Raw genomic sequence first — 27685 nt, forward strand, 5'->3', positions numbered from 1 at the left:
GAGCAGCAATGTCGTGATACAATAAACCGCAATCGCGATAGGTTACAAAGTTGGAAACATGATGGTACGCATTTCTCCTCCTTACAAGAGGCATCACAACAACGTTTCACCAGGCAACGGCGGTCAAGTTCTGTTTGTATATGAGAAATCGGTTGGAAACATTCCTCATGTCAGCACGTTGTAGGTGTTGCCACCGCCGCCACCCTTGTGTGAATGCTCTGAAAAGCTAGTCATTTGCATATCACAGCATCTTCTTCCTGTCGGTTAAATTTCACGTCTGTAGCACGTCATCTTTGTGGTGTAGGAATTTTAATGGCCAGTAGTGTATTTTGACATCCGACTATGTCTTCTGCGGGCTTCACTTTTTTATCAGGCAGTGTAAATTCCCTCATAAGGGTCTTCGTAGCTTAGGCTACAACTGGCCGCTAGTGGCAGTCTACCAGGAGGTAGCCGGTTTAAATCATGGTGGGGAAAGGAATTGCCGTGCCTACTTTCTGACGAAATAAGGGAGAAGAGTGGATGGTGTGAAGTTATTGGTCACCAGATTGCGAGCCAATGAGCTGGGTACAATTCTAAATCTCACCGCAGTGTCTCATGTATTAAGGGCATGGGAAACTGTTTAGGGCGATCAGTCTGCCGTATGGTGATGTGGGCTCGGCGACGCTCTTCGTGCCATTCAACAGGAGCAGACTAAATGACAGCACTTGGCTTACCCTCTTTCCTTCTTAAATTTTTATAATCGTACATAAAATTCAAACTCAGTACGACAATACAAAAGTACTCATCCTATCTACATTTACATTTATACTTCGCAAGCTTTCTTCTGGTGTATGGCGAAGGGTACTTCGTATACCATTGTCATTTTCTCCTTTCCTGTTCTAGTCGCGAAATTTGCGCGGGAAGAATTATTGTTGGACAGCCTCTTTGTGAACTCGAATCTCTCTAACTTTACCATCAGGGTCTTTTCGCCACAAATAGATAGGAGGAAGCAATATATTGGATGAGCCTTTTAGTAACCACATCGTTTCCGGAGCGGGAAGGAGCACCTGGTCCCCAGCACGAATCCGCCCGGCGGCCTTGTGTCGGTGTACGGTGAGCTGGCCAGTCTGTGGATGGTTTTCAGGAGGTTTTCTGTCTGGAGGAGCGGAAGGTTCCAAATGATTGGATAAGAGCACAGGTAGTTATAGTTTTCAAGAAGGGTCGTCGAGCACATGCGTAAAACTATAGGCCTATATCTCTGACAGAGATCTGTTGTAGAATTTTAGAACATGTCTTTTGGTCGCGTATCATGTCATTTCTGGAAACCTAGAATCTACTCTGTAGGAATCAACATTGATTCCGGAAACAACGATCGTGCGATACCCAACTCACTTTATTTGCTCATGAGACTCAGAAAATATTAGATACAGGCTCCTAGGTAGATGCCATGTTCCTTGACTTCCGGAAGGCGTTCGACACAGTTCCGGACTGTCGCCTGATAAACAAAGTAAGAGCCTGCGGAATGACAGACCAGCTGTGTGGCCGGATTGAAGAGTTTTTAGCAATCAAACACAGCATGTTGTTCTCAATGGAGAGACGTCTACAGACGTTAAAGTAACCCTGGCGTGCCACAGGGGAGTGTTTTGGGACCATTGCTTTTCACAATATATGTAAATGATCTTGTAGATAGTGTCGGAAGTTGCATGCGGCTTTTCGCGGATGATGTTGTAGTATACAGAGAAGTTGCAGCATTAGAAAATTGCAGCGAAATGCAGGAAGATCTGCAGCGGATAGGCACTTCGTGCAAGGAGTGGCAACTGACCCTTAACATAGACAAACGTAATGTATTGCGAATACATAGAAGGAAGGATCCTTTATTGTATGATTATATGAAAGCGGAACAAACTTTGGTAGCAGTTACTTCTGTAAAATATCTTGGAGTATGCGTACGGAAAGTTTTGAAGTGGAATGATCATGTAAAATTAATTGTTGGTAAGGCGGGTACCAGGTTGAGATTCATTGGGAGAGTCCTTAGAAAATGTAGTCCATCAACAAAGGAGGTGGCTTACAAAACACTCGTTCGACCTATACTTGAGAATTGCTCATCAGTGTGGGATCCGTACCAGGTCGGGTTGACGGAGGAGATAGAGAAGACCCAGACAAGAGCGACGCGTTTCGTCACAGGGTTATTTGGTAAGCGTGATAGCGTTACAGAGGTGTTTAGCAAACTCAAGTGGCAAACTCTGCAAGAGAGGCCCTCTGTATCGCGGTGTAGCTTGCTGTACAGGTTTCGAGAGGGTGCGTTACTGGATGAGGAATCGATTATATTGCTTCCCCCTACTTATACCTCCCGAGGAGATCACGAATGTAAAATTAGAGAGATTCGAGTGCGCAAGGAGGCTTTCCGGCAGCCGTTCTTCCCGCGAACCATACGCGACTGGAACAGGAAAGGGAGGTAATGACAGTGATACGTAAAGTGACCTCCGCCACACACCGTTAGGTGGCTTTCGGAGTATAAATGTAGATGTAGATCTAGATTCCGCAAACAAGTTCTCCACGTGCGCGTACACCACCATTACTCTACCACGCAATCGTTGAGGCTACACTCGCCTGGTGTGAGACGTTCCCTCTGCGATGGAGAGGGGGCGGAGGGGGGGGGGGGAGATCTACCGGGAGCTGAACCGCCCAATAACCCTGGGTTCGGGGTGGGGCTGCGGAGGGGTGAAGTGGACTGCGGCAGTCGGTGTGGGGTTGTGGACCACTGCGGCTGCGGCGAGGACGGAGCCTCTCCGTCGTTTCTAGGTCCCCAGTTAACATACAGCATACATACATACGACCACATCGAGATACACTGCTCTTCTCTTGTAACGTCTCACACTGGAGTTGGATGAGTATCTCCGTGACGCCTTCGCGCTCACTAGAAGAACGTGTGACGAGAAGCTCTGCACTATTTTGGATCTTGTCTATTTCCTCTATCCATCCCATCTGGTAAGGACCCCAGAGCGAGGAACAAAATTCGAAAGAGGGTTTTGTAAGCTTCCTCCTTTATGGGCGGACCATACTTCTTGAGGATTCTTCCAATGAATCTCAGTCTGGCAACTCCCTTGCTCGCGATTAGTTTTATGCGGTAATTCCACTTTAAATCGCTGCTTACGCAGACTCCCAGATTTTTTGATAGGTGTGACTCCTTACAGTGACTTTTCGGCAATTTTTTGATAAGTGTGACTCCGTGCAGTAACTTTTCGGCAATCGCGTAATCATGCAATCTTTCTGCATATTTATCCGCAGTTCGTCACGTTTGTTTATTTCGAGGGTCAGCTGCCAACCCTTACACCAAGCGTCGATTTTCTTAAGGTTCTCCTGAACCTCGTTACAGTTTTATACCGTTGCGATTTCTCTGTACATAACTTTATAACACGCGAACAACCTTTTTATGTTATCTACAGTCATCCACATGGCATAGATACACACAACCACGGAAATGAGTCACAACGTTTGATTTGGTTTTCTTTATAGTTAAAATAAGAACATTGTCACTTGTATGAAAAGTTTTAGTATCGTTCATTAGCTATACATTATGGATTACGGATCATTCATGAACTCTGTTGGTCTTGAACTGTTAATGCCTTTAGTTGAAAACTACATTATCCTGTCCAGGCACCCACGGGCACTCCATCGCCATTAGGATTGCACACGGAGCTAGAGGTCTCCCCGTATCGACTATAGCAACTGGATCACGAATAGTAACTCCTGGCAAGGGGTCATCAAAATAAATCGGCTCAGTGGATAATACTACGTTGTCCAAGGCTCTTCCCTTTAACGTCACACTAATGATAAAGTTCGTATATCATTAGGTACAAAGAGACTCAAAAAGACTATTAAAGCTATGGTCTACAAGGTTGTTATTTATCATTGACGTGATATTATAACCACGAAGTTAATTGAGGTTATACAGAATAGTGATCGCACAGCTTGTTGCGGAATCTAAACGCAGTGCACAACCAGAGTCACTTCGCAGAGACTAAGAATCGATTAAAATGCAACTAATGGCAAGTTAGGTATCTTAACGAACACTGCAAACACTTCTCTTCATGTAATAATTTAGAGCACTGAGTAAATCCTAGAGTGCATGAGTGGAGACCAGGCATTAGTCAGAACTTCGCCTAGGTGACGGCTACAGTACTCCGAACCAGCTGCTTAAACCAAAACTTTTGAGTGGGCCTCAGACGCACTTTAAACAGACTTGGTGGCTGCATCACACGTTACAATCCCTCTATTCGCACTGGAAGGTTACAGCAGTTTGCATTATAGGGCAGAGCGGGGCACAGTGGCGCTGGCGGGCAAAGTGGCTACTGGGATCCCGGGAGCTATGAGGTGCCGACATCGTTGTGGGAAATGTCTTAACTTATTCGCTCTGGAGGACACAGTACCCCGTGAAGCATAACCTGTCTGCTGTGCTGCTCCTCGGAGTTGTCAATAATTTTTGTCGATTTTAGTTATTCTGATGTTACCTAAATGGTCACTTTATGCATTTGTTATTGAGAGGAATGTCACTTACGTCTTTTTAATGAAATTGTGCTGAAAGTGTCAATCTTGACTCCATAACCCCAGTTTAGTTACTGAAGTTCGGTTATGCTATTAGAGGGTATATAGCTTTCGTGTGAAGGCGTCAATGCGGACAAAGTGGCCATCTCCGTGGTGGCTTCTGGAAAACGTAAGAGCGGCGGCCAAAAGAAGGATTCCCCGCGGCAAATAAAGAAAGAGAAGAAAAAGGAAATAAAAAGAAGGAAAAACCGAAAGCAACTCAAGAGAAGAAAGGGAGTGACAAAAAGAGTGTGAAGTGCAGGAAATCCGACCCTAGAAGAGTTATTTTGGGCGACAACGATGAAGACACAGAGTGCATATGCTGTGAGGAAAAATTTTCTACACGCTTAATTAAATTCCACTGAAATGTCCAGTGAACTTATAGCGAAAATTGTAATTTTCATTGTTTACACTTTTGTCAACAGCAAAGAGCCTTCTTTCCTAAAGATCACGGAATTCCAGACAAAAGTATATTTCACTTTATGCAAAGCACTATGGCTACTTGTTAAACATATTCGGTGAATTTAAATGTAAACCTTCATGGAAAGAGTAATGTTTAGCATACTAGAAGGAGAATCGAGACGAGTTAAAGGTTTTTGGTAAAGTACACTGAGTTATCTGGATGTGTCTTTTAGGTGTCTCACATTTAAGCGAGTACATGCTGCTCTTCATCAGCGTCTTAGAAACAGATCGTAGTTTGCATAGATCGCACATAGGAAGCATGCACGAACTTTGGCCCCCTACGCACAGGTAACTTCGTGGATGGGGAAGGAAATTTTGTTGCAGAAGCAAATGATATTGCCACGATAAGCAATGACTTACTACGAGTGGACCCAGAAAATGACAAAAAAATGGTTCAAATGGCTCTGAGCACTATGGGACTTAACGTCTGCGGTCATCAGTCCCCTAGAACTTAGAACTACTTAAACCTAACTAACCTAAGGACATCACACACATCCATGCCCGAGGCAGGATTCGAACCTGCGACCGTTGCGGTCGCGCGGTTCCAGACTGTAGCACCTAGAACCGCTCGGCCACTCCGGCCGGCCAGAAAATGACAGCCTAAAATGTCAATAAGAAGATTAATATGAATCCGACTAGAATGTTTCAAATACATATTTGTCGAGTAGTATCCCCCCAGGTATGCGAAGATACAGACCTTCCTCCCACTGAGTCAAGGGCAGCCGAATTCGCTGCGGAGAGAAAAGCAGAGTGAGAACATTTACCGGAGAAAGTACCAGTGGCCTCAAAAATTCTGCACGATGCTTGCCGCCAACCGAGGTGGCGCAGAAGTTGAATCGCGAGATGCGAGTTCTGCAGCTACGCACATAAGTCTTTTCCACCGTTTCTCTAAGACGATTAAGGTGAATGCTGGGATGGTTCCTCTGAAAACAACGTGAGGGATTTCATTTCCCAGTTTTGTCTCATCCGAGCTCGTTCTCCTAATTTAATGTCCTAATCGTTGACAGGATGTTAAACCCTAATCTTACTCTTTATGGAGCTTGGATAGCTATGTCGTTCTGTCAGGCGACTATATCTAACGCATCAGTGCAGTTAAAAGCCACTGTGAAACTTACACTGAATTTAACTACTGATTCCCTTCCGGACATCATTTTGATTAGAAAAATATTTAACTTAACAATTGTCTCTTTGTACTCTGCTAGAGGTGGTGTTAACGTCCTGAGAATTCTGTCATGCCCTTTACTGCCGAGAAAAAGGCCTCACCGAGAGAAACGGAAGCTTGCTGTACGGGGGACGAGTGCTCAGAAGGCCCAGAGTTCGAATTCTCGTTTAGGGGTCAGTTTTACTTTTCAGTGTCAACAGAATTTTCATGATTTATACACATAAACTGAGGAGCCCCGGAACAAAACACGATATATCCACTTTTGCTGTATTCGCGTGTTTCAGCTGTAGGGGGAAGATACGGGAATAATAATACATGCTACCACAAAATAATTTTCAGCACAACGCGACATCAAGTGATTTATTGTGTGTTTCGGCTCTTTATAGCTTGTGGAGCCATTTAGAGATCACTCTTTGTTACTTTCTGTATTAACAGCAAATGCGGATTTATCGATTTTTGTTCCGGCGCTCCTCAATTCATAGTAAATTAAGCCAAAAATAATCCCCAAGCCCTGCACATGGAAAATAAAGATCAACACTTATAAAAAGGTAGTCAAAGAAACATAAAGTAAATGTGGCTTAAAGATAAGATAACTTTCGTAATTTATAAGAAATTTTATTTACGGTGAGTCCTGCAGAAATGAGCCAAACTGGTTAGACCGGAATGAAGTAGAGTACTTACTTGGAAACATACCAGTATGATGTCTCACAAATTAAACTAGAATTTTTCTTCTCCTACGTGTATCCGGGCTGCATATGCAGTGAACTTCCTGATAATAGATTTCCCAGAAAAAGAAAGGAAGGCAGAAAATAAAAAGTCCCTTTATATTTGATCAGCTCTCAGCTTACATGAGCACGTGGGCTCTAATTAGCTTATAATTAGTTTCAAAATATACCTAGGTATTGTTTCTCGCTGGCAGTACAACACTTGCCCACGTGATGCATCTGTACTGATTGGGTAGTAAGTAGTGTTTACAAACTATAAATAACCGTACGTGCTCACAACACATTTGTAACTTGACCTCAACGACTATATATGTCTTACAGTTCTCATCTTTCTAGCGATTTTATTTTGTTTCGACACAGAAAGACAGTTAAGATTCTGCGAGAGAGGTCACGAAGCTCAACGAAAACACCTCTCACACTAGTGCATTTATCGTTTCATTACCTACTAACAGCAAGTGCAGTAAAGTGAAATTAAATCTGAAGAAGGCACGGTGTATCTAGTGAGATGGCGCAATGGTTAATTTGCTGGACTTGTACTCTGAATAAACGGAAATCAAATGCGACTGTCAGGGTGGATACTTGAAAAAACAAAAATAAATTTTCTATCATAGCTTTGTCCAGCAGTCCTATTCTGATAACCTTGCTGTCGACGAAACGCTTCAAGGCAGCCTTTCTCTTTATTGAATTATACACCAGGTTTATTTGGGAAGCACGTAGACAGAGATGCTGAGCCAACTCTAGTGGAAGACTCTGCAACACAGGCATTTTGCATCACGGAGCGGCTGATTGTTAAAGTTTCGAGAGCGTAAGTTTCTAGAAGAGGTAGCCACTATACTGTTTCCTTCCGCTCATATCTCCCGAAAAGACCATGAGGGTAAAATTAGGGAAATTTAGGCCCACATAGAGCCTTATCAACAATCGTTCTTCCCAGGAACCATTCGCGTTTGAACAGAAAAAGAAGGAAGTAACTGTGGTACCCAAGCACCCTCCACCACACATCGTAATGTGGCTTGCGGAGTAGAGATGAAGATGTAGTATGTGGTAGTTTTTACGATAGATTACTCTGATTAAAAATGAGGAACGCAGAAACGAATACAGTATTATTTCGGTGCATGCGAGGATTATTTCACTGAAATTGAACACGTATGAGCTCACCGTGAACTTGAAACAGAAAGTTTTATTCAATGGTATGTTGCACAGTGTCTTTTGGAGCTATGGAACTGCGCAACATTGTAACTGGCCTTTTCACATCCGACAGCGGTGAGCTGCTCATACTGGTCACGTTCCGGTGTTAGACAAATCCTAAGACATTAACTAGTTAGGCTACACGAAAAGAGGAGTACACAAAAAGCAAGTGGCACAAGTTTGAGTGATAAATCGTCCCCCTTAGCATGGTATACTCTGCTCTGTTAAAACACGATTAGATGGTCTGAGATGAAGTATACATTTCGTGGGAAAGCAAGTAGAAACATGAAAAGTGGATAGCAGGAGGATCGCAGTGCCTTTTAATTACCTAAATATTTTTTCTATTTCGTAGATGATTAATAAAACGATCACTCATATTTCTTTCTTTTAAACCTGTTGTCATACATATGACGCAAATTTTTTAATTAGCTGCTTCTGTATATCCATACTGAATAAAAAGTCTATTATAGAACATCCTATCTACCACTTTTATAAAATCTCTACGCAAAACTGTGGGTAGATGAAGTAAATCTTCCAGCTGGAACAGCAATTACGTAGAAGAGCATAGGAGACATCTTGGTTGTTATACCATGAGAGCTAAAATGTGAGTTCTTGTCCAGAGATCTCATTCGATTCGCATTCGCCTAACTACCTGTAGGAGGAGGGGTAGGGGATCGGTGTTGTTTAACGTCCCGTCGACAATGAGGTCGTTAGAGACGGAGCAGAAGCCCGGATTAGGGAAGGATGGAGAAGGAGAGCGGCCGTGCCTTTTCGAAGGAACCATTCCAGCATTCGTCTGAAGCGATTTAGGGAAACCATGGAAAACCTAAATCAAGATGGCGGGACGCGGATTTCAACCCTCGCCCCGCCAAATACGAGACCAGTGTGATAACCACTGCGCTACCTCACTCGGTACCTGTCACAAATATGGACACTTCAGTGTACATACCCTCATCTGCTGCATTAGGTACTTCCAAGCCCTAAATGGACCACAAATAGTTTTGATAATCTCTATATGTAACGTTATATTTGTACCCACAAGGAAGTGAAATAAGAATCAAGTAACAATGGTGGTAGATTTTCAGACAGACGATGCACCTGTTTAGGGAAAGTATGGTGTGAATTCGTCACAAGTTCTATTACCGAAAATCCTGATGGAGGTTTCCAGACGGTTTTTTCCAGTCATCCAGTAGAATGCTTGGCTGGGGGCTGAACTTCGTCTCTTCTGATGATGATAATGATGTTCGCTTTGTGGGGCGCTCAGCTGCGCGGTTATCAGCGCCCGTACAAATTCCCAACCTTTGCTCAGTCAGATCTTGCCACTTTCATGAATGGTGATGAAATGATGAGGACAATATAAACACCTAGTCATCTCGAGGCAGGTGAAAATCCCTGACCCCGCCGGGAATCGAACCCGGGAAGCGATAACGCGACCGCGAGACCACGAGCTGCAGACTCGTCTCTTCTGGTTTGCTCATTGGAACATTAAATCCATTATACAGAACGTCTGTTTCATGTCAGTTGGAGACGAAATAGCAGTGCCTGCGTTATTAAGAAGTACGTTTCAGCGACTACAACCGTCAAGAAACGCAAGAAATGTATTCGCAGTTGCGAATATAAACTACCTCCGGCTGTATATTAGAATGATGCCAGTGAAAATTTGTCCCGCATCGGGACTCGAACCCGTGCCAGTCGACTGCCTGGTGTGGGCGAATGAAGACTAAATAACATTGCCTGTGTCATTAAGAAGTACGATCCATTGTTCCTTCGGACATGTACTGCTATTTCGTCTTCATTTCCCAATACCAGGCCTTCCTGGGCGGGAATATACGTAACGTGTGAGCGCAGGTTGTGACACAAGGACAACGACATATGGAATTTTGGGTCTGTCCGCGATTCGTGCACGGATAGCCGGTGCGGTTAAGGCGACCGCTCCGGTAAAGCGGTAAATTCGTGTTGGAGTCCCGCCCCGACACAAACTTTCATTGCCACTCTAATACAAAGCCGAAGGAGGTTTATATTCGCAACTGCAAACACATTTCGTGCATATGTGGAGATCCCTAATACATTACAACCGATCAAAACAACGGACGAACGTTTCCGATAGGTTACAGCAAGCAAAAGAGAGAGTACGTTTCATTTCCCCTGCAACGCGCTGGTGGGAGCGAAACTTAACACCGGTCTACAGTTTAGCTGTTCTTGTCGAGAAGTGATCGCACTCACCGAAGAGCTGGTACGTGGAACTCTTGACGAACGTCATTGTGGCGGCAGTCGGCGGAAGGACGGTGGAGGCAGCGGCGCGAGCGTGTGCGGCAACAGAGTAACGACTGCGAATGCCACGGAGGCGCCCGCCGGCGAAGAAGTGGGACGAGTCGCAGCGCCGACGTGCGCCGCGGGCCGCCAGACAACGCTCCTCAGTATCTGCTTCCGTTCGGCGCACCCGCAGGGGCCACGCGGTGAGCGGAAATTGTTTTGTCTGCTTCGATTTTGGTGCTTTTGTGGCCTTTAGTCCAAATTCTAGTTTGATGCAACTTTCCATGTTAGTTTATCCTGTGTAAGCCTCATTATCCCTACATACAGGCGATCGACCAAAATATGGAAACACCAAAAACTGGTTGGCTCGTTGGTTTGGGGAAGGGGACCAAACAGCGAGGTCATCGGTCCCAGCGGATTAGGGAAGGATGGAGAAGGAAGTCAGTCGTGCCCTTTCAAAGAAACCAATCCCGACATTTTCGTGAAGCGATTTAGGAAAACCACGGAAAACCTTAACGAGGATGACTGGATGCGGGTTTGAACTATCGTCCTCCCGAATGCGAGACCAGTGTGCTAACCTCTGCGCCACCTCGCTCGGTACGCGTTAAGCCAAATACGGCGTAGGAAACCGTTAGCATTCAAAATATTTTCCAGTAGCCTCGGAATACACTACTGGCCATTAAAATTGCTACACCACGAAGATGACGTGCTACAGACGCGAAATTTAACCGACAGGAAGAAGGTGCTGTGATATGCAAATGATTAGCTTTTCAGGGCGTTCACAAAAGGTTGGCGCCGGTTGCGACACCTGCAACGTTCTGACATGAGGAACGTCTCCAACCGACTTCTCATACACAAACAGCAGTTGACCGGCGTTGCCTGGTGAAACGTTGTTGTGATGCCTCGTGTAAGGAGAAGAAATGCGTACCATCACGATTCCGACTTTGATAAAGGTCGCATTGTAGCCTATCGCGATTGCGGTTTATCGTATCACGACATTGCAGCTCGCGTTGTTCGAGATCCAATTACTGTTAGCAGAATATGGAATCGGTGGGTTCAGGAGGGTAATACAGAACGCCGTGCTGGATCCCAACGGCCTCGTATCGCTAGCAGTCGAGATGACAGGCATCTTATCCGCATGGCTGTAACGGATCGTGCAGCCACGTCTCGATCCCTGAGTCAACAGATGGGGACGTTTGCAAGACAACAACCATCTACACGAACAGTTCGACGACATTTGCAGCAGCATGGACTATCAGCTCGGAGACCACGGCTGCGGTTACCCTTGACGCTCCATCACAGACAGCAGCGCCTGCGATGGTGTACTCAACGACGTACGTGGGTACACGAATGGCAAAACGTCATTTTTTCGGGTGCATCCAGGTTCTGTTTACAGCATGATGATGGTCGCATCCGTGTTTGGCAACATCGCGGTGAGCGCACATTGGAAGCGTGTATTCGTTATCGCCATACTGGCGTATCACCCGGCGTGATGGTATGGGCTGCCATTGGTTACACGTCTCGGTCACCTCTTGTTCGCATTGACGGCACATTGAACAGTGGACGTTACATTTAAGATGTGTTACGACCCGTGGCTCTACCCTTCATTCGATCCCTGCGAAACCCTACATTTAGGCAGGATAACGCACAACCACATGGTGCATATATTGTACGGGCCTTTCTGGATACAGAAAATGTTCGACTGCTGCCCTGGCCAGTACATTCTCCAGATCGCTCACCAATTGAAAACGTCTGGCCAATGGTGGCCGAGCAACTGGCTCGTCACAATACATTAGTCACTACTCTTGATGATCTGTGGTATCGTCTTGAAGCTACATGGGCAGCTGTATCTGTACACGCCATCCAAGCTCTGTTTGATTCAATGCCCAGGTGTATCGAGGCCGTTATTACGGCCAGAGGTGGTTGTTCTGGGTACTGATTTCTCAGGATCTATGCACCCAAATTGCGTGAAAATGTAGTCACTCTGTGGCTCTGATCACTATGGGACTTAACATCTATGGGCTTCAGTCCCCTAGAACTTAAACCTAACTAACCTAAGGACATCACACAACACCCAGTTATCACGAGACAGAGAAAATGTAATCACGTGTCAGTTCTAGTATAATATGTTTGTCCAATGAATACTCGTTTATCATCTGCATTTCATCTTGGTCTAGCACTTTTAATGGCCAGTAGTGTAGATGAATTAAAGTCCCGTACAATTTTCGATGGATTCTTATACCATTTTTACTGTAAAATAGGGCAAGTTCAAGTAACGATGTGCGGGAGGATAGTGATCACGCAACCTTCTGCCCAAAGCAGCCCACAAAGATGAAATAATATTGAGATCTGGTGACTGCGGTGGCCAGGGCAGGTGCGATAATTCCTCCTCGTGCACACAAAACCAGTCCTAGGCTATGCGAGCTGTGTGAACCGGGGTCTTGTCGTTTTGGAACGTAGCTTCACCTTTTGGGAACAAAAATCGTACAATAGGGTGGACCTGATCAGCCAAAATATCTTGGCAGTAATACGACTTTTCATAGTATCCATGGGGCCCATGTCTGCCCAGATCATCTCCGAACTCAAGTCACGCCTCATTTTTGAGATATAAACTCGGCCAAAAGTTGTTAAATGACCAAATAACCTTCGTCCATTGCTCCACAGGCGTTATAGCTCCGGTACCACGTTTTCCAATTACGGGCATTTGCGTCACTGATAAGTGGTTTTGGAATTCCATCTCGACCTGCGTTTCCCTGCTTTGGAGCTCCCTTCGGGTTGTTTCTCTGCTGGCAGCGTCTGGGTGTGCGGCGTTCAGTTCTGCAGTGACTTCTGCAGCTGTCGTTGTGCTAGTTTTCGTAACAATCCTCTCTAATGGACCTCTGTCACGATCACTCACGACACACTTTCGACCGCGTTGTGACCTGGCTGATGTTTTCCGCTTTCCCTGAATGAGGTATATATTTTCGATACGCTGCCTCCTGAAACAATGAACATTTCAGCTACCTTGGTTACGGAAGCACTCACCATACGAGCACCAACAATTTGCCCACTTTCGAATCCACTTAGCTCCGACATCATGCACTCACAACTATACAGAACACTATTCTGGGTCCGACTGACACTTGCAACGTACTGAGGTCATAGCATAAGTTCCATTCGTGATCAAATACACTCCTGGAAATTGAAATAAGAACACCGTGAATTCATTGTCCCAGGAAGGGGAAACTTTATTGACACATTCCTGGGGTCAGATACATCACATGATCACGCTGACAGAACCACAGAAACATAGACACAGGCAACAGAGCATGCACAATGTCGGCACTAGTACAGTGTATATCCACCTTTCGCAGCAATTCAGACTGCTATTCTCCCATGGAGACGATCGTAGAGATGCTGGATGTAGTCCTGTGGAACGGCTTGCCATGCCATTTCCACCTGGCGCCTCAGTTGGACCAGCGTTCGTGCTGGACGTGCAGACCGCATGAGATGACGCTTCATCCAGTCCCAAACATGCTCAATGGGAGACAGATCCGGAGATCTTGCTGGCCAGGGTAGTTGACTTACACCTTCTAGAGCACGTTGGGTGGCATGGGATACATGCGGACGTGCATTGTCCTGTTGGAACAGCAAGTTCCCTTGCCGGTGTAGGAATTGTAGAACGATGGGTTCGATGACGGTTTGGATGTACCGTGCACTATTCAGTGTCCCCTCGACGATCACCAGAGGTGTACGGCCAGTGTAGGAGATCGCTCCCCACACCATGATGCCGGGTGTTGGCCCTGTGTGCCTCGGTCGTATGCAGTCCTGATTGTGGCGCTCACCTGCACGGCGCCAAACACGCATACGACCATCATTGGCACCAAAGCAGAAGCGACTCTCATCGCTGAAGACGACACGACTCCATTCGTCCCTCCATTCACGCCTGTCGCGACACCACTGGAGGCGGGCTGCACGATGTTGGGGCGTGAGCGGAATACGGCCTAACGGTGTGAGGGACCGTAGCCCAGCTTCATGGAGACGGTTGCGAATGGTCCTCGCCGATACCCCAGGAGCAACAGTGTCCCTAATTTGCTGGGAAGTGGCGGTGCGGTCCCCTACGGCACTGCGTAGGATCCTACGATCTTGGCGTGCATCCGTGCGTCGCTGCGGTTCGGTCCCAGGTCGACGGGCACGTGCACCTTCCGCCAACCACTGGCGACAACATCGATGTAGTGTGGAGACCTCACGCCCCACGTGTTGAGCAATTCGGCGGTACGTCCACCCGGCCTCCCGCATGCCCACTATACGCCCTCGCTCAAAGTCCGTCAACTGCACATATGGTTCACGTCCACGCTGTCGCGGCATGCTACCAGTGTTAAAGACTGTGATGTAGCTCCGTATGCCACAGCAAACTGGCTGACACTGACGGCGGCGGTGCACAAATGCTGCGCAGCTAGCGCCATTCGACGGCCAACACCGCGGTTCCTGGTGTGTCCGCTGTGCCGTGCGTGTGATCATTGCTTGTACAGCCCTCTCGCAGTGTCCGGAGCAAGTATGGTGGGTCTGACACACCGGTGTCAATGTGTTCTTTTTTCCATTTCCAGGAGTGTACAACAGTGCTGCCTGCAGGCTTGGCTAGCATGTGCATTTACGGTCAAGCATGCATTTCTCATGGTATTTTTGTCCAGGCCCTGTAACTCCCGCAACCTACATCCATTTGAGCCTGCTTCCTTTATTAGGGGCTTGGTCTCCTTCTGCAACTTTTACCTCCTCCCCCCCCCCCTTTCACACGCACTCACACTTCTCTCCATTACCAAATTGACCACTCCGTGATGCCTCAGAATGTGCCTAATCAATAAATCCCTTCTTTAGTCAGATTGTGCCACAAATGTCTTTTCCGCAACTCAATTAAATTTCTCCCTTAGTTACCAGATCTGCCCATCTAATATTATCCTGTAGCACGATATTTCGGAAGCTTCTACTCCCTTCTTGTCTGAACTGTTTGCCCGTCGTTCATATTATTGTGTTCGCCAAATAAGTTTGGTACCCAACACCAAAGGTAGCAGGAAGCGAACCCTTACCAAATAAAAGTAGTTGCCGTACAGAAGTGGCGTGCTTGCAACTATATTCGTCACAGGGCAGATATTACTATAACAAACAAGACGGTCAAAGGAGTCTCAGTGATGATTAACTGATGTAATAGTTCAGTGTGGACTGCTGTTAGCAGTTTGTAGTTCAGATTTATGTTGTGATAAGCATTTCTATACTCGCCGTTGACTGTCCCGGCGGAGGTTCGCGTCCTCCCTCGTACATGGGTTTGTGTGTTTGTCGTTAGGATAATTTAGGTTAAGCAGTGTGTAAGCTTAGGGACTGATGACCTTAGTAGTTAAGCCCCACAAGATTTAACACACATTTGAACATATTTTTGTCCCGGCGGTTAGCTGCTGAGCGATAATTGTGGCATTTGCAGGCAACTGGTCGGTAATTCTGAGGACTCGTCCGAAACAAGTCGGTAACTGGCCGACAGGATTTTTTTTTTTTTTTTGCTTTATTGTATTTCAATTCCCCATAGGGGCGAGCTGGCAGCAGCATATGCACTGCTCTTCAGCCGAAAGACATAGAACAAACAATAGAAGACATTTAAAAATATACAAAGGAGAAAACATGGTGAACATAGATATAAAAAAGGGGGAACATCATGGAAGACAATAGGCAGAAAAAAGGGCGACTGTAAGATGGAGATAAAAACCGTAAAAAAGTAGCACACACAAAAAACCACACCCTGGGACAATTAAAAGAACGCAAGGCACAGTATGACCGGAGCATAAAAGTATCGACGGATGGCGTAGCACGTAACAAACACTGACAGTGACACTAAGTACAAGGCCAGCACACAATTAAAAGCACACATTTCGACGCACAGGAGAAACAGCACTAAACACAACACTAACGTGGCACACTGACGATGATTAAAACGGAGGATCTGCCAGGCACAAGGAGATGATGGAGACCGGAAGGAGATTGGGAGGGAGGGGAAGAGAAGAGGGGGGGGGGGGGAGATGGGTGGTGGGCGCGCCGAAGAGGGCCAGGTAGGGAGGGATGTCCGACAGGATATGTGCGGCCGCTTTTATCCACGACCAATGCTTGAATGTACATTAGCGATGTGTATGGCGCATATAGGAAACAGTCCATGAGTCAGAGCCCTCTTTGGCGTCAGACATAACTATTGGTGGATAGACAGAATTATTTTAAACTTGTGGATTCCTATAATAACATTCTTGTTATGTGTGCCATCTATATGGCGACTGATTGCAACTTCTGTGGTGCCGCGCTGGACATTCCCTGGCTGGTGGCGCCCTCTGTAGGTATCACTGTCTACAGTGTGTAATGGTGTATACAGCACCTATGTTATTATTCATTATTAGACCTAAACTATTCAGTCACATTAATGTGACCGCCTGTAAAAAAGCTTGAATAACATCTTTCGTAACGCGGACTGCTGCGGAAGTGCAGGAAGGAAGGCAGTGAGGTTCTGGAAGGTATCGACAGGAATGTGGAACCATGCCGACTCCAGTGCTGTGACCTACTGAGCTAGGTTTCTCAGCTGAGGATCCATAGTGTGAACAGTGAGATAGAGGTGGTCACACAGATTCTCGACTGGGTTTAAATCCACGGAGTTTGGTGGCAGGGGCGTATGGTAAGCTCGCCCTGGTGCTCTTCGAGCCACACGCGTACACTACGAGCTATGTGACACGTTGCATTGTCTGTGCCATTGTGCCGAGGAAAAGCAAACTGCATGTAGCGTTGGACATGGTTCATACTTGTGTTAATCAGTTGTGCTGTCCAGAATGACAAAGTCACGCAGGGAATGCCCTCTGGCCTGGACCCCTTGTTGAAGGGTGTTTGTTTTCGCGCATTTCACGAATGGTTCAAATGGCTCTGAGCACTATGGGACTTAACTTCTAAGGTCATCAGTCCCCTAGAACTTAGAACTACTGAAACCTAACTAACCTAAGGACATCACACACATCTATGCCCAAGACAGGATTCAAACCTGCGACCGTAGCGGTCGCCCAGTTCCCAACTGTAGCGCCTAGAACCGCTCGGCCACCATTGCCGGCCGCATTTCACGCCGTACTCGCCAACGTCCATCTGTCCAATGGAGTCTAAAACGTGACTCATCCGAAAACGTCACCTGTCGCCCCTCAGCGAATGTCCAGTTACGGTACTCGCGTGCGAAATCCAGCCTTCGTACCAAGCAAGGTGGCACATTGGCTAGCACACCGGACTCGCATTCGGGAGGAAGGCGGTTGAATCCCGCGTCCGGTCATCCTGATTTAGGTTTTCCGTGATTTTCCTAAATCGCTGCAGGCAAAAGCCGGTCTACATCTACATTTCTACATTTATACTCCGCAAGACACCCAACGATGTGTGGCGGAGGGCACTTTACTTGCCACTGTCATTACCTCTCTTTCCTGTTCCAGTCTCGTATGGTTCGCGGGAAGAACGACTGTCTGAAAGCCTCCGTGCGCGCTCTAATCTCTCTAATTTTACATTCGTGATCTCCTCGGGAGGTATAAGTACGGGGAAGCAATATATTCAATACCTCATCCAGAAACGAACCCTCTCGAAACCTGGCGAGCAAGCTAACCGCGATGCAGAGCGCCTCTCTTGCAGAGTTTGCCACTTGAGTTTGTTAAACATCTCCGTAACGCTATCACGGTTACCAAATTATCCTGTGACGAAACGCGCCGCTCTTCTTTGGATCTTCTCTATCTCTTTCGTCAACCCGATCTGGTACGGATCCAACACTGATTAACAATACTCAAGTATAGGTCGAATGAGTGCTTTGTAATCCACATTCTTTGTTGATGGACTACATTTTCTAAGGACTCTCCCAATGAATCTCAACCTGGTACCCGCCTTACCAACAATTAATTTTATATGATCATTCCACTTCAAATCGTTCCGCACGCATACTCCCAGATATTTTACAGAAGTAACTGCTACCAGTGTTTGTTCCGCTATCATATAATCATACAGTAAAGGATCCTTCCTTCTATGTATTCGCAATACATTACGTTTGTCTATGTTAAGGGTCAGTTGCCTTCGAAAGGGCACGGCCGACTTCCTTCCCCGTCCTTCCCTAATCCGATGAGACCGATGACCTCGCTGTCTGGTCTCCTCTCCCAAACAACCCCCCCTCTCCCTGGCCACCTCCCCCCCCCCCCCAAGCTTTCGTCGCGGATGAACATCAGTCAACATTGGTCCACGAAGCAGGCGCCTGCTGCAGAGGCCCATGGGATGCAGTGTTCTCCGGAGACACAGTTTTAAGTCCCTTGGTTCATCTGGGTGGTCAGTTGCTCAACAGTTGCATGTCTGTTCACCCTCACACATCACTGCAGTCATCGATGGCCCGTTGTGCACCACAGTCGCCTTGGCACCAAATTTGGATGGTCCTATTTTTCCATGCACGGTATACTTTACCAAGGCGGCACGCGAACAGTTGACAAACTTATCCGTTTCTGAAACGCTTCAGCTCTTGGTCCGAAGGCGAATAATTATGCCTTTTTAGATGTCTGATAAATCTCTCCGTTTCCGCATTACGACTACGACAGCACTGTTTTTCGCGTCCCCCGACAGGCATTAGGTACCCTCCAGTGCTAGTGCCGCCACCGTCGTCTGAGTGATTATTGCACGTTGACGTCGAACAGAGGCGGTGGTTACATTAGTGTGACTGGACCGTGTACTCCTGCAGTACCCCTATTTGAATTTCTGTTGATATCGCTGTACTCATTTGGCCAGGAGTCCTGGTCTTCCTGCCGGAGCACTTTACTAACTACCACCATGAATTCAACCTATCCGTTTCACTTTTTAAATTCTCTAACCTGGCTACCTGGTTCAGAGAGCTAATATTCCACGCTGCGACCCATATAACGCTTATTTTGTCCTTCCAATTGACGACATCGTCCTGACTAGTTCTATCTTCGAGATCCAACTGTGTTACTATTTTACCTCTGGACTATTTTACCCAAGAGGAAAATTATCATCATTAAGCCATTTAGTAGAGCTATATTTCTCGGGAAATATGAGAGCTGCAGTTTGTCCTTGTTTTCAGCCGTTCGCAGTACCAGCGTAGCAAGATTATGTTGTCTAATGGTGCAAGGGCAGCTCAGTCAGTCATCCATACTGTTCCCCTTTCAACTGCTGAAAAGACCTCTGTCGAGCAACAATATACAGGGTGATTCCTTGAAGATGATATAAACTTTCAGGAATGGTGGAAAAGGGTAAGTGGCTCAACCTGACGTAATGGACCCTGGTCGCGAAACAATCGAGTCGAAAATTATAAGCAAAAATAATTCTATTACCTCTGACAGTAGACCTCCTCTACTGCAAGCTCTTTGTCTTCTATATTTTTGGAGGAGGTAGTATGGACCAAAACATGAAAATGGATCTAGTACACATGGTCTCTAAAATGCATAGCTTTAGAGTTGTGAGCATTTCTTGAGTGAAAGAGATATGTTTCGCAGTAGTAAAGATGAACAAGTGCTCATAGCCCTTTAAGGTATGCACTTTAGAGCCCATGTTTAGTGCAAATTTTTTCTTATTTTGGTCCATACTACCTCCTCTAAAAATATGGAAAGCAAAGAGCTTGCAGTAGAAGAGGTTCACCGTCAGGGGTATCAGAACTATTTTTGCTTATAACTATCGACTAGGCCGTTTCCTGGCCGGGGTTCCTTACCTCAAATTGATACATTAACTCTTTCTGTCATCCCTGAAAGTTTGTAACATCAATCCAGAATCAGTCTGTGTTATACCGGTCCCTCCACAGCTATCCCTCCAACGTTATTGCACCTACGGTACAGTTATCTGTATCGTAGATGCAAGCAAATCATCCTACCCCGGCGACGTCCCTGGTTCGATATGAACACCGAAAGGTAAAATGCTCTCAGCATGGTAAATCCGTGGATACGTGATACGTGGTACATAATGGAAAGAAGATTAAGAAGCTACAGTCTTATCAACAGATCTTCAGAGACGGAGCGGGTGCTCGATTGAAGAATAATAGAGAAAGGAACAGGTCGTGATTCTGTCTTAAGACATCTCAGCATTAGTCTGAAGTTATTTAGGAAAACTACAAAAAACGCAAATACCAATTGGAACTGAACACGGCTCTTTTATCTTAACCATGACGACTCTTTGCTCGTTCAGACGATATACGGTTGAACAGTACAATTCTACAACTTCCGATTTTGCAGAAACTCCATATTGTCGCCCCAGCTTGTTACATCATTTCGTACCATTCTGAGAAATGAAACATGACTTCCCAAAAGTTATTCGGCAAAAGACTTTATACCCTTTTGCGCTACTGTAAATATCATTCAGGCAACTCTGTCACTTTTTCTGGATTTCTGTTATCTGAATATCAGCTTCTGCGCAAGGGAGGTCAAGTAAAGCACTGATGACTCCACATCATTTCCTTCCCTTAGGGAAAAGAGAATGATAATGAGTGGCGGTAATTCGAACTTACCCGCTTCTACCTCTCCCTCCACTACGAATTCGGTTGCAGTGATTTAGCCCCTGTGTTTAAGAGCTCTACAAAATAAGTCCAATTTATGCTGTGATCTAATATTTTTTCGCACTTCATTTGCAGCAGCTGCTCGTGAAATATTTCAACTTTCCCTCAGATCACTTATTAAGTTTTCCCTAATTACCTTGATTAGTTTCATGCAATTAAACATGTTCTTCAAAACTGTACCTCACGCTGGTCAGTTTGATCCCACATATAACCATTTCCCACTCTTCATTTGGCTATGAAAATTCCGACAAGTATTTTCCCTCAAATTGCTACACAATATTGCTTAATTACCTGATAACTTCGAACCAATTAAACCCTTTTTTCTAAAAACAGTCCTCACGCTGGTCAATATAATGTCCCATTTCCCAGTCTTCGCTTGACTATGAAAATTAGGACAGAAACACATTGTGTTGCTTCTACGGAGTCTTGTTTATGCTCCGCTCGAATACTGGACCAAAAACTGGGGAATCGTGAAACGATTTGATTGGGCGTATAGTATATTAAATCGCTTTCTCTCAGATACTAACTACGAATATTAACACTGCTCCTTACCCTCGCCTGACGGAATTCACCAATAAAATCGACTGAAAGAGAATGCTTCCTCAAGCAACTACTGTACAGTGTCGGAGATCGACTTTTTTGCAATAATAACACAAAAGAAATAACTTAGGGAGATAATCTTCTAAAATCTTTCTTAAAAGAGTATCGGTTTCCCCGATTGGTTGATTACAGTGCAACACGTCACGTTCGTCGCCAAGATTGGTGTGCAGAACTCAAGGGCGAAATAACTTCCGCATGATGTACCCCTACCAAGAAACTTAGCTTGATGACCTTACTTAGGAAGAACTGCTAGGGTACAATACAGTACAATACGGTATGGTACACAAGGCTACTGAAAAAAATACGCCATGAGACAAAGAGAAATGACTGAAGTCACCAGTCAACATTAGTGTGACACTGTACTCCTTCCCCATGCCCTTCTATTGAGGGTGCATTCGGCCTTGACTTCGTTTTTATGGGTGACAATGCACGACTGCATCGCACAGCGCAGCTGGAACATCTCTTGGAAGGACAGCATATTCGGAGAGTGGACTGGTCAGCCCGTTGCCCCGATTTAAATCCCATCGAGCACGAGTAAGACGCATCTGGGAGACGTATTACGAATCAACTCTCACCAACGACAACCCAGCAGTTTCAACCGCGTTGGTGCGGGGATGGAACGCCCTTCTACAAGAACTCCGTATCGTCCTTGTGGCCAGTGTGCGAGCACATTGCAGAGCATGCACTGCAGACGTGGTGGTGATCACACATTATTTAGAACCATGACTCATCGCTTGTAATATCCAGGGGACCATCATAAATTGCGGTGACTTCAGTGTTATTAGCCTTTGTGTTTAAATGAAAGTGTTATTTCTATTCGTCTCATTGCATACGAGGCTTGTCGAGAAAGTAGGTTCCGATCAGTTGCGAAATGGTCACCACAGTGAAAACCCGATGAAGCTTTGCTCAGACGTGTTGGGTAGTGTCTCTAGTATGACCGTCGACCGCATCAAGACGCTTTTTGCAGTTGTGAACGCACTGTGAGCGAGTAAAGGTGCTTAGAACAACGATGCCCCCGCCAAGTAGGAGGGCCCGCTGAGAGGCTTCGCCTTAATGAATGCAACCCACCTTATACAACTGCCACGCACTTCCATCTTCATGGCGATTCTAAGCCGCACTCTGCAGGGGCAGTGAAGACGCCCCTGAAACCTTTTCGATGGGAAGTGTTCGATCACCAACAACACAGTCCTAATTGGCTTGTCCTGAGTATCATCTCTGTTACATGAAACGCTGGATTGCGCGCAGGCTACGCTCTATAGACCAGCGTAGAGAATTATCATAAAGCACAGACGGCTACCTTCTATGACGATGGTGTTGGAAATTTGGTATTACGCTCCGAAAATGTCTAAGTCGGAGCAGTGACTATGTAGAGAAGTATCTGGAAAGTGTAGCTAACTCTTGCAAATAAAATGTTTCTGATTTTCACTTTGGTTTCCATTTAGCGACCGATCGGAACTTACTGTCTGGACAACCCTCGTATTTCCCTCAGTTACCTTCTGTATTATACTATAGCAGTTTTTTATATGTATAATCTAAGCACACCTGTGTTTATGAATTCGAGCGTTGCAGTGCAGCTAATTGACTGAGATCTGAAGATGGCCTCTTGACGGCCGAAACAGGCCACGAGCGTTAACATTTTGTCGCATCTGTGACTGTGGAAAATAAACATTTATAACACCTTAAAATTTTATGTATCTGTCGAAGTTAATACTTTATATTAAACATTGCTACGAAGATGTTACAATGTTTTATGCAAAGAGAATGAAGTACATTGTCCAGCATACTTTGTCTGGACTGTTGTTTTACGTTTGTTACTGTCGACGACCAAGGCATCTCCACCAATTTTGTACACTGTAACGAACGGAGAGAAAAGCATTGGTTGTAGTTAACCATGGTTCAAAAATGGTTCAAATGGCTCTGAGCACTATGGGACTTAACATGTATAGTCATCAGTCCCCTAGAACTTAGAACTACTTCAACCTAACTAACCTAAGGACATCACACACATCCATGCCCGAGGCAGGATTCGAACCTGCGACCGTAGCAGTCGCGCGGTTCCTGACTGCGCGCCTAGAACCGCGAGACCACCGCGGCCGGCTCTCATTCTGGAAGTTTTTAGTAGTTACTATGGAAAAAAGTCCCGAAAACATAGAATACCTATTATAAAAGCTGAGGAAAGAGTGTAGATATGGAAAGGAGTCTTGAAAAGAACCCTTAAACACTTGAATATCTAAACTGAGTATTTGTCCGCGCTGTCAGTGACGTGTAGAACATTGCAGAAAGGAAGGTTATAGTTTAATACATTGAGGACGTCCAGCTCGTCAGAGGTAGAGCGCCGACTCAGGGAAAAGGACCTGTTCAACCATTCAGATTTACGTTTATCGTGACTATGATAAACTTAAACTTGGATGGCTGGTCAGGAAGTCCAGAATTGCAATCAGTGCAACTTTCCGATCGCTAGTCTATGATAACGACTTATTCAGAACAGAAGAGAAATAGGAAAGCTAAATAATGTTTGTTACAGCAAACTGGTCTGAAATGAAATATAAACTCTCACACGTTTTAAAGAAACATATGGAATGATCGTATGGCATTTATTGACCGGAATATCCCCTTCGTGTTTCGGCCCCCGTATTGCAAGTCTTTTTTGGTGACGCCACTTCGGCGACTTGCGTGTCAGTGATGATGAAAGACACACGACACCCAGTCTCCTGCCGGGAATCGAAGCCGGGCCCCCTTGCGTGGTAGGCGGTAACGCTACCGCTGAGCTACGGACGCGGACGTAAAGAAAATAAACGCCAAATTAAATCTGTTAATATACTTCCGCAAAACTATAGAACAACCAAAGGCCTGTTACATGCCCTATGTCACCAGTGTTATTCAAAATACAAGAGATGGACAAAAATTTGGAAACACCAAAACACAAGATACTAATATGCCTGATACAATCTATGAAATCTGTTGGCAGTCAGAATTGCTTCCAGTTGTCTCGTAATCAATGATTCTCACGGGAAGCTTGTATCACCCTTACTCCAATATAGCGGCAAGTTCGGGTAATGGTGATGGAGGTGGATAGCGATTGCGAAGCCTCCTCTCCAAAGCAACTCACAAAGGCTCAATAATATCGATATCTGGTGACTGTGGTGGTCAGGGGAGGCGCAGTAATCAGTCCTCGTGCTCACAAAACCTGTCATGGACGATGCGAGCTGTGTGAATAGCGGCATTGTCGTCTTGGAATACAGCCTTACTTTTGGGAAACAAACATTGTACCATGGGATGGACCTTACCAGCTAAAATGGTTACAGAATCCTTGAGAGCAATGCGACTTTGAAGAGGAGCCATGTGATCCATTGGAATACCACAATATGGTTCCCAAATCATCAGCGGACTCATGCCATGTTTCACTCTAGGGACGTAAACTCGGCCAGAAATTCGAAACAGTGTGAAACAAGACTCATCCGACTAAATGACCTTCGTCCATTGCTCCACAGTCCATGTTTCATGGCTTCGGCATCACGTTTTCCTGTTACGGGAATTTCCATCACCGGCGAGTGGTTTTGGAATTCAAGCTCGCCTTGAATTCCGTGCTTATTCAGCTTACTTCGTGTCGTGTGACATTCATTTCTGTAGTGACTTCTGCAGCTGTCGTCCTCTTTATTTTTCATTACAATTCTCTCAAGTTACCGTCCATCATGATCACTCAACACACATCTTCGTCTGCGTTTTGACTTAGCTGATGATGTTATTCCGCTTTCCCAGTATGCTGTATACGAGAGGCGTTTGAAAAGTCCATGCAAAGTTCGAGAGTTCCATCACCGGTGCGTATCGAGGTCATGTTTAGTTAGTAGCATCTTTGGAGAGAATGCACACCAAGTTTCACCCATATTGGTCTACTTCTTTGTGTTTGGCATTCGTGTGAATCGAGGAAGTTGCGTGATTGTCAAAAAATGGACGAAGAAGAATTTCGTGTGGAGATTATACATTACTTTATGAAAGGCATAACGCCTCAGGAGACTACAGAGAAGCTTGATAAACATTATGAGGACTCTGCACCTTCAATTAGAATTGTTTATAAATGGCTTCAAAATTTTTAGAGTAGCCATATGGGCACAAGTGATGCTGAACGTTCTGGACGCTCTGTGGCGGTTAAGACTCCAGAAATCATTGATAAAATCCATGATATGGTGGTGGATGACAGAAGAGTTAAGGTGCATGAGATTGCTGGTGCTGTGGGCATCTTGAATGAACGGGTACATAATATATTGCATAAACATTTGTACATGCGAAAGCTATCCAAAAGATGGTTTCCGAAATTTGCCCACGCTTGACCAAAACCGGAATCGTGTGAAGTGTTGCAAGGATGGTTTGTACCTGTTCAGGAAGAATCCACAGGTTTTTAAGCGTCGTTTCGTCACTGTGGATGAAACATGGATACATTATTATACCCCTGAGACCAAACAACAATTCTAACAATGCGTTACCAAGGGAGAACCTGTAACAAAAAAGGCGAAGACGAGTCCTTCGGTTGGAAAGGTTATGGCGACTGTCTTTTGGGATTCGCAAGGCATAATCCTCATCGACTATCTGGAAAAGTGTGGAACTATTACAGGTGCAAATTATTCATTGTTATTGGACCGTTTGAAAACCGAGTGGCAAGAAAAACGCAGGCGATTGGACTGCAAAAAAGTTATTTTTCATCACGACAATGCACCAGCACACACCTCAGCAGTTGTGGTCGCAAAATTAATGGAAATAGGATTCCAACTAGTTTCACATCCCCCCTATTCCCCAGACTTGGCTCCCTCGGACTGCTATTTGTTCCTCAATTTTAAGAAATGGCCGGTGGGACAAAGATTTTATTCAAACGAGGAGTTGATGGCAAGAAATAATAGCTATTTTTCAGACTTGGACAATTCATATTATTTGGAAGGTATCAACAAATTTGAACCGCGTTGGACAAAATATATAAGTCTAAAATGAGACCATGTCGAAAAATAGAAAATGTTTACCCCAAACACGTAAGTAGTTTTTATTTTTTCGCGGACGTTTCAAACGCCCCTCGTAAATGCTCGATACAGTGCCTATTGAAACACCAAACTCTTAGGCTACCTTAGTTACAGAAGCACTCACCATGCGATCACCCACTTAGAATCCACTTAACTCCAACATAACGCACTCACAACTACGCAGAACGCTGTTATGACCATGACTGACACTTGCAACGTGCTGAGGACATTGCACAAGTGGCGTTCGTGGTCAAATACAACAGCAATCTGCAGGCTTGGATAGCATTTGTATTTATGTTCAAGCACACATTTCTTGCATGTTTACTTATTTCTGTGCAACCCTTGTATATATAGATATTAGTCTCGCTAAAAAGGTCTCGTAAAAGTGAGAGAATGGCGTTAGAGATTGCAGATGTAACATATATGCAACTTCTACTATTTTCTAATGACCAAGTTATCGTAGCAGAAGATGAGAAGGATAAAAATTATATATGCATTCTGCCATCAATGGAACATAATAACTGGGGTTTACGGATTAGTTATCAAGAAGCGGAATATCATACTAATGATCTGGATGACTCTACAAAGAGAGGAATAAAAAATTAAAAAGTCAATAATTTTTGCAATCTGGTGTCTATTTCAGAAACGAAGGGAAGCTCAAATTCAGAAATTAATAAAAGAATCAGTAATGGAAGCAAGATCATTGAGATTCTCAATTGAGTCTTATGGATCAGAAATGTGATGAACAGAGCAAAAAGATTCACATTCAAGTCGATATTAGAGAGTGTAGTCTTATATTGAGTAGAGAGCTAGATAGCTAATCAGTGACTTATGAACAAGCTGAAAGTATTAGAGATGTATTTCTGGAGATCAGCATGATTCTCAAGGAGGGACCTCTTAAGGAACACCGAAATGTTAAAGATAATGGAAGAGGAAGAAGGAATATGTGATCTGATGGATCAATGAACGTTACAATGTTACGGGCATTTGAAAAGAATGTAGGAAACAAGAATGCCAAAATTTATACTGGAGTGGGAAATTGAGGGAAGAAGTAGAAGAGTACTACTGTACTATCTGACTCCAAAATGTAGAGATGGCAATGAGAAGATTTTGGGCAGAAGAAGCGGATACACAAGATCAAAGTACCTGGAGAAACGTCTTGAAGATA

At 45.1% G+C, this 27685-nt stretch overlaps 1 protein-coding gene across 3 annotated transcripts in view; it reads right to left on the reverse strand.

Annotated features, from left to right (window-relative positions):
* The window catches only part of LOC126299138 (sodium-coupled monocarboxylate transporter 1-like), a 332547-nt gene that overhangs the window by 137931 nt on the left and 166931 nt on the right, over positions 1–27685 (reverse strand). The window contains exon 1 of one of the 3 annotated variants that reach the window (XM_049990899.1): positions 10321–10459. The exons of the other annotated variants lie outside the window; for them this stretch is intronic. Coding sequence (XP_049846856.1) covers positions 10321–10357 — 37 coding nt within the window. The 5' untranslated portion in view covers positions 10358–10459. Of the gene's footprint in view, positions 1–10320; positions 10460–27685 lie in introns of those variants that run through there. 3 annotated transcript variants of the gene reach the window in all.

This window comes from Schistocerca gregaria, chromosome X, assembly GCF_023897955.1.
Source record: "Schistocerca gregaria isolate iqSchGreg1 chromosome X, iqSchGreg1.2, whole genome shotgun sequence".
NCBI classification, from domain to species: Eukaryota; Metazoa; Arthropoda; class Insecta; order Orthoptera; family Acrididae; genus Schistocerca; species Schistocerca gregaria.